The sequence below is a fragment of the Myxocyprinus asiaticus genome, chromosome 36 (genome assembly GCF_019703515.2).
Source record: "Myxocyprinus asiaticus isolate MX2 ecotype Aquarium Trade chromosome 36, UBuf_Myxa_2, whole genome shotgun sequence".
In the NCBI taxonomy this organism is placed as follows: Eukaryota; Metazoa; Chordata; class Actinopteri; order Cypriniformes; family Catostomidae; genus Myxocyprinus; species Myxocyprinus asiaticus.
The window spans coordinates 19,749,366-19,762,350 of NC_059379.1; the positions used below are offsets into that span (position 1 = coordinate 19,749,366).

The 12,985-nt window shown below is 40.2% G+C and overlaps 1 protein-coding gene across 1 annotated transcript in view; it reads right to left on the minus strand.

Moving 5' to 3' along the window:
- Positions 1-12,985, minus strand: part of LOC127427458 (supervillin-like) — a 66,741-nt gene that overhangs the window by 37,766 nt on the left and 15,990 nt on the right. Inside the window, exons 7-14 of the mRNA XM_051675076.1 lie at positions 11,000-11,869; positions 10,282-10,449; positions 9,689-9,723; positions 8,664-8,728; positions 7,299-7,435; positions 6,716-6,811; positions 5,284-5,569; positions 455-836 (exon numbers count right to left, since the gene is read on the minus strand). Coding sequence (XP_051531036.1) covers positions 455-836; positions 5,284-5,569; positions 6,716-6,811; positions 7,299-7,435; positions 8,664-8,728; positions 9,689-9,723; positions 10,282-10,449; positions 11,000-11,869 — 2,039 coding nt within the window. The remainder of the gene's footprint in view (positions 1-454; positions 837-5,283; positions 5,570-6,715; positions 6,812-7,298; positions 7,436-8,663; positions 8,729-9,688; positions 9,724-10,281; positions 10,450-10,999; positions 11,870-12,985) is intronic.

Sequence of the window (12,985 nt, forward strand, 5' to 3'; positions counted from 1 at the left end):
ATACAGCTTACCTTGCTTATTTGGACAGCATGTCCATGGTACAAATGTCTCCAATAAGACCGATGTCATGTTGACTTGCAAGTTTTTCTCTATACTAGTTCTCATAACAAGCAATCTCACAGATGAAATATTTTAGAGCAGAGAAAAACTAGAACAAATCTGGAATCACTCTACAAATCACAATTTCAAAACTTATATTTACAGGTTACAGAATATTTACAGGTTTTCCATGACCAAAATAACACAGAACAGTGAATATCACTGACTAGTAGCTAGCAGAAATGACATGCATTAATACTATCAACTAGAAAATGGAAAAGGCTAGAGAGAATGAGACAACACACACTTAACATGAATCAATAAAATAAACTGGAAGTACAGACACATAAAAACAAGTCTGGGGGAAAGATAGCACATAAAACAGGACACAAACACACCACCCATATTCCTCTACCTGACATGGTTTCCTTGGACTTGTGCTCTCCATCTGTTTCTGAAAGGTCTTGAGAGGTCACCAGCTCCTTATTGTGCCCTTTTTGCTCCTCCCACTCTCTGACTGGCTGAGCACGAGGTGTCTGTTTCACGCTCTCTGGAGAGGGGAGCTTTCTCTTCCCCATGCCTTGGGAAACCGGTGTCTTATCTGGTCTGTGATGTGGCTGGAACTCTTGGGCCAGTTGAGACTGGCACGGTTGGGAAAGGGCCTGCTCATAGTAGGCGCGGCCAGACACATTGGGTGTGGCCAGGTGGATGTCACCGGCATGTTCAGTGGAAACAGTGGAGGATCTAAGTGCAGAGGAAGAGGTGGATGCAAAACGGCCTCCACCCGCAGGCTGCAGCTACAAGAGGAGAACAAGAGCAGGGAGAGAGAGGGGTGGAGAAAAAAAGGGGAGGAAAAGATGGGATTTTTCAGGTGGAGGGAAGTTTGATTCAGTGAGAGAGGAAGGATTTGAGGATAAACAGTTTAAAGAAAGTGGAGCAATGATATAAATGGAAAGCAGAAATAGGTAGGTGGAGGATAGTTTAAAGGAAGGAGAGAGAGGGTACAGAAGGGAGAGGTTGAGGGTCAGGAGGGAAAAAAAAAGAAGGAAGAATAAGAATAAAAAGTGGGTCAGCATGGGTAGAAAACAGCACAATCATCAACAGTTCAACAGCAATGAGGTGTTGATACTGCTGACTAATCAGAGGCTGACTCAGAGCATTTCCTGCTGCTGAAAAGCAAGCATCAAACTGGCCAATGTCAAATTCATTCCAAAGCCATGCCCATTATACTCTGAACCCATCTCTTCCCATCATGCCCTCAGACACGAACACATTGACACTCGCAATAAATAACTCTACTGTAAATGTGGCTCCACTGGCCTTTAAACAGAGCCGTGGTGAGCATTCAGAACAAGATCACTAACTGTAAAATGGGGAAATCAATTAGCAAAGTGATCTCAATTACATTGATTCACTTCCCCCCCACTTATTTATTACGACTCCCTCACACACTTCATAGGCACAAACACAGGATGTCTTTAGTGTCATGACATCCCATCTGAACCTCAAAGGATTTTCCCAAGAGAACTGCTTGGTCACACCATGCATGCACAATGTGAAAGCTTAGGCATTCATAAAATAATTATAAATGATTAATGCATAGGATTAGGCAGTATGAACAAATTCTGATGGTATGCGTGGTTTGTTACTACGGTACTTGTTTAAATTGTTACTATTGGAAATTGTATTTTAATACTGTTTTAATAAACATGTTGCAATGCCTATATTTATTTAACCCAGTGAGTGAAATATACACTCTATACAATTTAAAGATATCTCGTTTGATTATTTTCTTTTTAAACAATAAGATTATTCATATATACACACACACACACACACAGACACACATGCAGGCAGCCAAAAGTTTGGAATAATTTACAGATTTTGCTCATGGAAAGAAATTGGTACTTTTATACACCAAAGTGGCATTCAACTGATCACAATGTATAGTCAGGACATTAATAACGTGAAAAATTACTATTACAATTTGAAAAAAAAAAAAAAAAAAAACTACTTCAAAAGAGTCCTCCATGTGCAGCAATGACAGCTTTGTGGATCCTTGGCATTCTTGCTGTCAGTTTGTCCAGATACTCAGTTGACATTTCACCCCACGCTTCCTGCAGCACTTGCCATAGATGTGGCTGTCTTGTCGGGCACTTCTCACACACCTTACAGTCTAGCTGATCCCACAAAAGCTCAATGGGTTTAAGATCCATAACACTCTTTTCCAATTATCTGTTATCCAATGTCTGTGTTTCTTTGCCCACTCTAACTTTTTCTTTTAGTTTCTGTTTCAAAAGTGGCTTTTTCTTTGCAATTCTTCCCATAAGACCTGCACCCGAGTCTTCTCTTTACTGTTGTACATGAAACTGGTGTTGAGCGGGTAGAATTCAATGAAGCTGTCAGCTGAAGACATGAGGCATCTATTTCTCAAACTAGAGACTCTGATGTACTTATCCTCGTTTAGTTGTACATCTGGCCTTCCACATCTGTTTCTATCCTTGTTAGAACCAGTCGTCCTTTGTCTTTGAAGACTGTAGTGTACACCTTTGTATGAAATCTTGATTGACTGATGAGTTTCTAGAGAAAGCTTTTCATTTTTGACCTAATATTGACCTTAAGACATGCCAGACTTTTGCATACTGTGGCAACTCAAAAACAAACACAAAGACAATGTTAAGCTTCATTTAACGAACCAAATAGCTTTCAGCAGTGTTTGATATAATGGCAAGTGATTTTCTAGTACCAAATTAGCAATTTAGCATGATTACTCAAGGATAAGGTGTTGGAGTGATGGCTGCTGGAAATGGGGCCTGTCCGGATTTGATAAAAAATGACTTTTTTTTCAAATAGTGATGGTGCTGTTCTTCCACCAAGGCACTTGCAAGTTCCTGGACATTTCTGGCAGGAATGGCCCTAGCCCTCACCCTCCGGTCCAACAGGTCCCAGACGTGCTCAATGGGATTGAGATCCGGGCTCTTCGCTGGCCATTGCAGAACCATGGCTGGAGGGTCATGTCAGAATGAGCCTGCAGGAAGGGTACCACATAAGGGAGGAGGATGTCTTCCCTGTAATGCACAGTGTTGAGATTCCCTGCAATGACAACAAGCTCAGTCCAATGATACTGTGACACACCGCCCCAGGCCATAACAGACCCTCCACCTCCAAATCGATCCCGCTCCAGAGTACAGGCCTCAGAGTAACGCTCATTCCTTCGACGATAAACGCGAGTCCGACCATCACCCCTGGTGAGACAAAACCACGACTCGTCATTGAAGAGCACTTTTTGCCAGTCCTGTCTGGTCCAGCGAAGGTGGGTTTGTGCCCATAGGCGACGTTATTGCTGGTGATGTCTGGTAAGGACCTGCCTTACAACAGGCCTACAAGCCCTCAGTCCAGCCTCTCTCAGCCTATTGCGGACAGTCTGAGCACTGATGGAGGGATTGTGTGCTCCTGGTGTAACTCGGGCAGTTGTTGTTGCCATCCTGTACCTGTCCCGCAGGTGTGATATTTGGATGTACCGATCCTGTGCAGGTGTTGTTACACATGGTCTGCCACTGCGAGGATGATCAGCTGTCCTTCCTGTCTCCCTGTAGTGCTGTCTTAGGCATCTCACAGAACGGACATTGCAATTTATTGCCCTGGCCACATCTGCAGTCCTCAAACTTCCATGCAGCATGCCTAAGGCACGTTCACGCAGATAAGCAGGGACCCTGGGCATCTTTCTTTTGGTGTTTTTCAGAGTCAGTAGAAAGGTCTCTTTAGTGTCCTAAGTTTTTATAACTGTGACCTTAACTGCCTACCGTCTGTAAGCTGTTAGTTTCTTAACGGCCGTTCCACAGGTGCATGTTCATTAATTGTTTATGGTTCATTGAACAAGCATGGAAAACATTGTTTAAACACTTTACAATAATTTATTTTTTGCTGAGTTATATATCTACGTACATACTGTGTGTGTGTGTATATATATATATATATATATATATATATATATATATATATATGAGTGTGTGTGTATATATACACACACACACACATATACATATATACACACATATATACACAAACACACACACCTGTGTTCCGTCTGCAAATTTAGTCGCAAATATACCACACTACAACCGCTAACACTTCCACCGTTGCAAAGTATTTAGCATCATACCACCCAACTTCAAAAATACAGAAACATTACTAGAACACAATAAACACAGACAAAACATTGTGTTTACATTTCTCAGCTCCACTGCAAAAGCACATAATTAATGACTGCAAGGCCTGTGCTTGAACTACCAGCAATCTGAAGTACATTCAAATATAGAGAGCAACATTAACACCCATGCCTTAAAGACTGGGATTTTACGAGCAAAAACTAGCAGGATGCTAAAAAATGGCCTGAGTTCAGGAGACTGGCACAGAGGGAAAAATATGCTTAAGTATTAGGATTACTGCTGCTAAAACATAGGCCAGTGGCTTTACTGCAAGCAGAGTAAACCTTTGGCTCGATAAAATATCATACAGTTCTAGAGAACTCGGGCACCCTCACATGTTTGAGATCACTCAGACCCTCTGAGAACTCTGATTCCTCGTCAAACATCTCAGAACCATCCTGCAGAGACAAACCTTTTTTAATAGCTAAATAATGTGTGTGTGTCTGTGTGAGCAAGAATGAGATTGATTATATGTCTACTGTAAACTGGTGTGAAATTTCAATATATGCTCAGCTCCTTATGTCCACCCAATGGACCAATAGTCAGAGTAGACACTTTTAATTTGATGTTAATGAAAATGAGGCTTTGGGAACTCATTCAGTATGTTCTACTGTTGGGTACCTGAGTGTCAATCGACAAAACATTAAAAATACCTGTTAGTGTCTACTTGAAATTTGTGGAAAGGCACCTTTTTCAATATTTCAGTGTTAGGGATAGATCTCCACAATAGATAACTACAGAAAAAGGGACTGAATATCTGAGATTTAATGAGACCAATTTAATGGCTAATTTCTTAGCCCTACTTCCTTTTTCTGACAGGATGCAAATTCATCTTTGCTGTGCTCGAGGTGGGCTAGTAGTCATAGTAGTTCTGTGTGTGTTTGGCGGTACGCGTTACAGTCTAACAGCTCAATTTGTGGGGTAAAGTTAACAAAACAGCTGTTTGGGAAACACTGAATGAAGTAGTAATGTCCAAAACTAATACAATTCCCATGGTATAATTATTGAATGAACAGAGTTATATGATATTACATGCCTGTTCAACCTCTTCTAGTGTGATTGGCTGGGTCTGGTAGCGGGCGTTACTCCTGCGTGCTCGAGTGTCCCCTCTGGCCCGAGTGCCGTGTCTGGGCGGCTGTGCCAGGCGGTTAAAGAGTGCCATCTTCTCTGCCAGAGGGAGAGTGGAAAGGTCTGGCTCCTCTTGGCCAACCTCACTAGTAGATGCATGGCGAGCTCGATCCATCTCAGCAGCTTCCTCAGCCAGCCGAAATTCTCTGGCCTGCTCCCTCACCATGGAGCTCTCCTGAGATGATGCCTGCAATCTGTGGGACAGATCCATACCCATTCTGCTTAGGAATGCTCAATTTGTTTCATTATGATTCCATTACATCACTACTAGGTAGATCTATTTGCACAGTTATCAGTATGCAGGTCTGCTTTACATTAATTTCAGATATTGAATTTAAGAATTGAATTCACTGAATTACCCAAATAATTAAGCATTACCACATACAGTACTTTCAATAGATAAACAGTTTTTCCATTCATTTCCAACAGAAATAACTATATTGCGGTATATACCGCTACCTTGATTTAAAATTACTCATACTGTAATACAAGATTTGGTCACACCACCCACCCCCTAATCACCTGTATCCATTATCATCTGCACAATTAGTATAAAAAAAAAAACTGAACCATTTTATCAAGTTTCAACATTTTAAATTTAGATTAAACATGTGTGCATGCATAGACAATACAAGTGATTATGAATCACGTTTCAACATGAACAAAGCATATCAATGCAACCACCAAGAAATAGGCAAGTACATTTTTGATTTGTTCATAACATTAGCCAGTTATTCACTGCAATGAATAAATGTCTGTGTTCAGACATATTTTCATATTAACATTACAGTAGCGAGTGGAGACAAACATGTCATGCATTTTATATACTCAACATGTTGCAGTGTCACATACATTGAAGAGTTTAGCGATGTGACATACTTTGACAAGTCAATCAGACACTATTTTGATGGCTAAGACGACTAACATGTCTTGTGTATACAAATTAGTACTTTATCTAAATGTCAAAGGTGGTATTCTGCATAGTCTTGAAACTTTGGACTTGCTTTGAAAGTCTTCCTCTTAAAAGTAAATAATTCTAGGCGTGACATAAGACTTACGTGTGTTAGCCTGACAGTGACACAAGAGGGTGTTGTTTCTTGATTTGAAGAACTATATTTTCATCTATTTTCTGGACAATATGTTCCTTATACAAGACCATCACACAAGTGAGATGGTTGAGTACTTTCCTTATGACACTTGAATCCAGAAAAAGGCACACATTTTTAAAAATGACACACACAATTATGGACAAACATGCTCTGAGTGCAGAGACTGACAAACATCAGTATTGATGAGTCTTTTTTTACACTCATGTGAGTTTTTATGTGTGTCCTGGGTACCTGTACTTGGTCACAGAGCTGTTGATTAGAGTGGGACTAGGAACACGCGCTACAGAAGACTGTACAGTCACGGAATGTGACAAATGGCCAGGGACACTTTAAACCACACAGAGGAGGGAAAGGAGAGACATAGGAAAAAAGGGCATGGAAAGAAAATGAGTGAAAGAATAGAAAAAAAAACAGATCACAAATACACCAAATGAAAGAAAAGGAAGGGATGGATATTTGTAGGAAAAATATCACAGAGTTGCAAAATGTACAAATCGCAATTTGTCTCGAAATAGTGTTAATTTGTTGAATGATTCATGGTTGTGCAAACCCTGTTTATTTTATAGTGTAAAACTTGTACTATGGCATATACTGTACAGTATATCAAGGAGTTCACTACCAAGTTACATGCTAATATGCTTATATCTTGTTTGCAAATCACTGAAATGCTTATGTTGACTGTAGATGTTGAACATCTGGCTCTTAAATGGTTAATGAAATGGCTCCCCACCCAACACAGACAATGTTTTTTCTCTCTGACTGAAAAACTGCTACATTTGCTTTATCAAACGGGCCCCATAGTGTATGAACTTACGAAGCAGCAATGACCACTTCCTCTGAGGTAACAGGCTGAGTGCGGGAGCGATCATGACCTCTCCTCAGTCTCCGCTCCACTGCTGCGTTACGGCTCCATGCTTTCACAGCCGAACCATCTGAGGTCTTCTCTAGCTCCTAAGAAACAATGAGATTTCATAAGTAACAGCTTTATAATAGCTTAAATATAAAATAACCTTTAAATCTAACATACATAGTATTATAATACTGCATTTGACTAACGATAAAATTTGCAAACAAAGAACTTCAGCAGCTTTTTCTAAGCTGCATTATATGTATTGCATGCAATGTTACATATGATTACTGTCTTTTGCTCAGGTTTCTATTGGACTCACAATTTTTTTTTTTTTTTTTCTGTACGAGTTCACTCTCTACTTACATCTCAGCATCTGGGGTGTCAAATGTTAAATTTGAGGAATGCAGTATTTGTATATGATATGAGAGAAATGGATTGATGCATGTCCTCAATACACACTCCTTAGTATGACAAAAACTAATAAACACATGTACACACAGAGACAGACAGACAGACAAGCTGTGTTTCAAACTGAAGACAGCTGCCAACCTAGGTAAAAATCTTTGGCATCAATGAACCTCCCAAATTGAAAGCGGTTCCAAACAGTAGATACCTCATTTTGGCAAATTCACAGAATATCCTGCAAAACTACAGCTTGCATTGCGACAAGCATGGTGAAAAATGTTATACAAGTTGGCGAAGGAGGTCAAAATGTATCCATTATTTATATTCAGTATTAATTTATTCAGTGCTGAAAAGTTACAATTGGAAATATTTCTTAATCAACTTAAAAACTTCACTCAACATGTGCGCTATGTATGTTGTGCTTATCGGGGCACATTTTTTAGCTAATCCTAGACTATTTTAATAAACTGAGAATTAGTGAAGTCTTTTGTGCGATTTATGTGAAAAGTGCTATTTCGTGACATGTGAGTGACTGCTAAAATATTTGCACACATGAAAAACAGTCACTTATGATGTTCCATTTCAGTTAGGATACTGCCTTGGAAGGCATAACTGGTCACCAGCATAATGAGTTTTAAACGCTGGTCCACAACATGGTATGCTGGTTTTCCAACAAGGCTTTTAGACTAGCTTAACCAGCAAGTCTTCTGAGCATTACCAGTAAAACCATACTGGTCGACCTGCTACACCAGCTAACTACATGGCTATGGTGGTTCACCAGCAAACCAGCACTATCAAGAATAAACCAGCCTGAAGCAGTATGGGAATTGCATGCTGGTTAAGCTGGTCTTTCCAGCATGGTATATAGACAGTGAGGCAGCTCACTAGAGAACAGAGCCACAGACACACTCAGGGACATCGTACCCTGAAGAGAGAGCGCTTGGCAGCCACACTCAGTTTAGCTCTATCGTCCATCTTCTCTTCATCCACTGGAAAAACACAAAGAAACAAAAACAGAGCAACAAGAATGATTCAGAAGCCTTCACAGAAACAAAATGCATTTCTCCTCTACTCTGACTAATCTGCAAACATGAGCAAATTATGTGATACATGGGCAGACAGGTTACATCATAGAGTTGTGCAATCATCTATTGAGAATGTTCTCTGACAGATCCCCCATTGCTGTCTACACTCCTTTAAGGGTAAGGACATTTACAACCAATGGTCTATACTGTAGCTAGCAGAATTGAGGTGCAGAAATTTTAAAACAGCACAAGAGCATTGCCAAACAATTAATACAGAATGCAGTTTATATAATACATCAATCTGTTCTAATAGTAAGTGCAAAGTGGTCTATAGACTACATAATGTTATACTTTTACTGTACAATTTCACATATTTTGTTATGGTCTTACATGTTAAAGTAACATGTTTGTATTAGTCAGCACACAAACAGAATGAGATTCTCTACACACAGAACTGAAAAGCAAAGCTTCTAGCTTACATAGGGATCCAGATGCCCTAAAAACTAGGTCTATTGCTCTCTGGAGCATTCAGATACTCAGGCAAACAGCACAGTTAACTGTGCTTAAAGTCACAGTGCACATCTCCATTAAGTCTTTCCACTTAAAAACATTTCCCAGCTCAGTCAAACTGATAATAACTTGATAAATATCAAGAGAACATGTCAGTTTATAAAGGTGGTGGTTTATGCCACACTACTGTAGTGCAAAGATTTGAAACAAATGCAAATGTTTGACTTAAAAAGGAAAGTTGCATCCAACCACCTTGCAATTCAGCATTGTGTTCTTTTAAAGAGCATCTAAAGACCTTATTTAAAATGAAACATCAATTCAACTTTCTATGCAAAAGTGACTTTCCGTTTTAAAATTACACAGTGAAGACATGCTATCTTAAAACTTTGTGTATGCAAAAGATCTGCAACTTACCTTCTGGGCTCGGTGGTTCAGGGCTTAGACAAGACCTAAAAGATGCAAAAGTTGAAATTTCAAAAGAACAGTAACAATCCAAAGTCAGATTGGTCACGCTTAGATAATGATTAGGTCAACCAGCTGATTTAAAGAAAGACTGTTAGAGTAAATGGACAAATTGCATATTTAGGATTGAGAAAGAGACAGAAAAGGAAAAAAACACTGAGAGGCAGAATGCTTTGGTGGGAATGCACAGAAAAGGCACAATCAGAACAGTTTATTCCATAGCGTTAAAAAGAATTGCAGTTTAGGACTGGAGGAAAAAAAACAAAGAACCTTTCACAGAAACCAATGACCAAATCTATGGATTAGAATCCACTACAAAAGAAAACACGCTGTGTGTAAATGAGTAAATGACAGAATTATACAGTGAAGGAAAAGCTAACTGGTATTAAGTAATCAGTGCATTTGGAATTACAGTGCAGTTAGAAAGAGTAAAGTTCTAGTCCTCAGAGGTGTCACACACAAACTATCCTGGGTTATCATCAGCTTTGTGTAACTGTAATTTGCACTCCACAATACCGTGCATGAGTCTACTCATAAAGCCATACCAGTCAGACTGTTCACGTTCAGCTGATGTGATTGGCTGAGTTCTAAACCTCTCGGAAGACTTTCTATTTTTAGAGGGACATATATACCGCAGAGGGCGACGAGATGACCGATCTCTGCCTCTCTCATTTCTCCAGGGTACTTCTGTAATTGCAGGTAACCCCTCTGCCCTGTTACAGTATGTCACAAAGTATGATTGAATGAAGCAACATTCAAGACAAAAGGATGAATGACAGTTGCGTGGGTGTGAGAGATAAACAGGATAAACTCATTGTCAAAGCTGGAAAGTGCTTAATTATCTTTGGCATCCTTAAATTGTGTTAAGTGAACTAATGAGACCCTACAACCATCAAAAAGCGATTAAGAATGATTGCACTTGTCTGTCAGCACAATTGGTAAACACAGCAGCAATCTCTACATACAGAAAGGCAAGGTTACTGATACCAAGCTTAGCCAAGGTTAGACAGGAGAGAAATGGTTAATTATTGACAAAGTACAGTATGTGCACTAGACAAGCTCAGCAGAATATATCCAAGAGCATAATAGTTGAAGGAAGAGACCATATACATTTGCTGTCAACTCTGATTGAGTGATTCTTTTATAAATTGGCAAACTTTTCCTTAATTTCATTCTCCAAGCAGTTAGATTAGATAGTTAGATGAACTGCAGCGTTAGATAGGTTAGTAAGTCGACACATAATGATAATGTACCACCACCTACAGTTCGGTTTTCCGAGGGCTTGAAACACTTTCCAGGTAGGTGTGGCGGAGCTGGGCCACTGAAACCCTGGTGTCATGTGATAGGTGTTCCACATTGGGCACTTTTTCCTGAAGGGCAGCCTCTCTGATTGGCTCCTGGATGGGGTTCAATGGAGGAACAGTCATTTGGACATTTCCAGCATCAGACATAGAATGAGTGATGGGTTTAGATGAACCTGGCACCCATCTTCCACTGGAGAAAGTAGCAGGGGTTTGGGTAGAGGTTTGGAATGGGGCATAGCCGGATTGTCGATGACTGAGGCTAGCATCAGCCCTCTTTTGGCCCTCTCTAGCTCTGGCATGCATAGCTTCTGCAGCCTGAAGTCGGGATACATGCTCTGTGTACACATCACGCCTTGACCGACCTCTGGGGCCATCTGCAACACCTTTCCTTCCATGCCCAGTGATGCTCAGGCTTGCCTCCACACTCTCAGCACATCCATGGCGTGGGTCTTCAGAGCTGTTCTTTTTCCATTGAATCTCAGAAGGTAAAACAGCCTTTCTGCTCCACAGGAGATCCTCCGTCCTCACATCGTGCTGTCCCTCCCTCTTACACTCTACTTCTGCGAGCTCCTCATTCTCCTGTTTATGCCTGGAAACAGGTTCACTGCCCATAGAAAAGTAGCTATGGTACCCAGGATCATGACGTTCCTCTTGCCTTGCATGGGTAAGCCGATGTTTGGCTGGAACGTCTGGGACTGTCAGAGTGTGAGGATGATATTGAGGGTATGATTGAGGAAATTGATTGTTTGCAGGCCCCTCTTTTGTGGAGCCCATCTTTGGACTCCTTGGTAAAGGCTCTTCACGGGCCATTCTCTCCCTAACTCGGATTCTTCAGGAGAAGAGAAAAGGGTTAACACTCATTTAAAGGGAAAAGATTTAGAGATTCACTGACTCTCCAAAAGAAAGAAAAAACAACAAACATAACAGAAGTATTTCAAGGGCCTGTAAGTGATAAAAAGAGTTCTGATCCAACCAAAACAAACCTTTAAGCCAGAAACCCAGTTGAAGCATCTCACTATGGTTTGTTCTATTATAATGTGGTCAAAAAGCTACCTAGAAAATGTTTGGAATAAAATCCACTGAAACACTAATACCATATTTTCAGTGGACATAAGGAGAAACATGTGAACAAATATTGCACACACTGAACACATTAACCATGACACACCAGTTGAACCATATTGAAAATCTCAGAATAGGGGTTGTAACCAAGCCATTAAGAAAAATGGTCAGTTTTTCTGAAAACAAATGACTGAAAATCTGCTTTTTGTTGATTCTACAAAAGCAAATTTGTGATTTGTGGAAAAAAAATCCTCAAACCACTTTAAGCATTATGATAAATAAGGGCCGCTTCTCCACTATAGCTGCATCCTTAACATCCAGCTAATTTCACACTTCACAGCGTTTCCTTTAATGCTAGCATTGGGTCTGAGTGAGAGAGGTTTGCTGATAAACTAGCTTACTTTTTGATGACTGGATCTTTTGCTTCAGGTCGGACTCAGCAAAACAAACCAAGCACTCAGCAGGGGGAGGCAGATTGCACAAGAATCTCATCCAAACCCTTTTGCGGTTAGTGCACTAACAATGAAGTAAAACTAAACACAAAACTCCCCTTATGCACGTGGGCTTTTGAGGAATGCCTGTTTCTTTACAAGAGGAAAGGTAAAAAGTCAATTCCTTTCCTGTCAATTCCTGTTGTCTGTTCATCAATTATTTTCTTGATCTCTCCTTTGGTTGCAAAAATAAGATAGTTCATTGGCGTCAGCCACATATTTTCAGAATAACTTATAAGGATGAATCGTTCATGAAAAGGCCAGAAACATGTATTAAGAAAGTAAATGGGCTCAATTTTGACTTCAAGTTAACTTTAAATGCAAATTCAGCAGGTGATAAAAAGGGTCTTATGCTAGTGAAAGATGGAGCATCTACATTCCAGCAGACACAA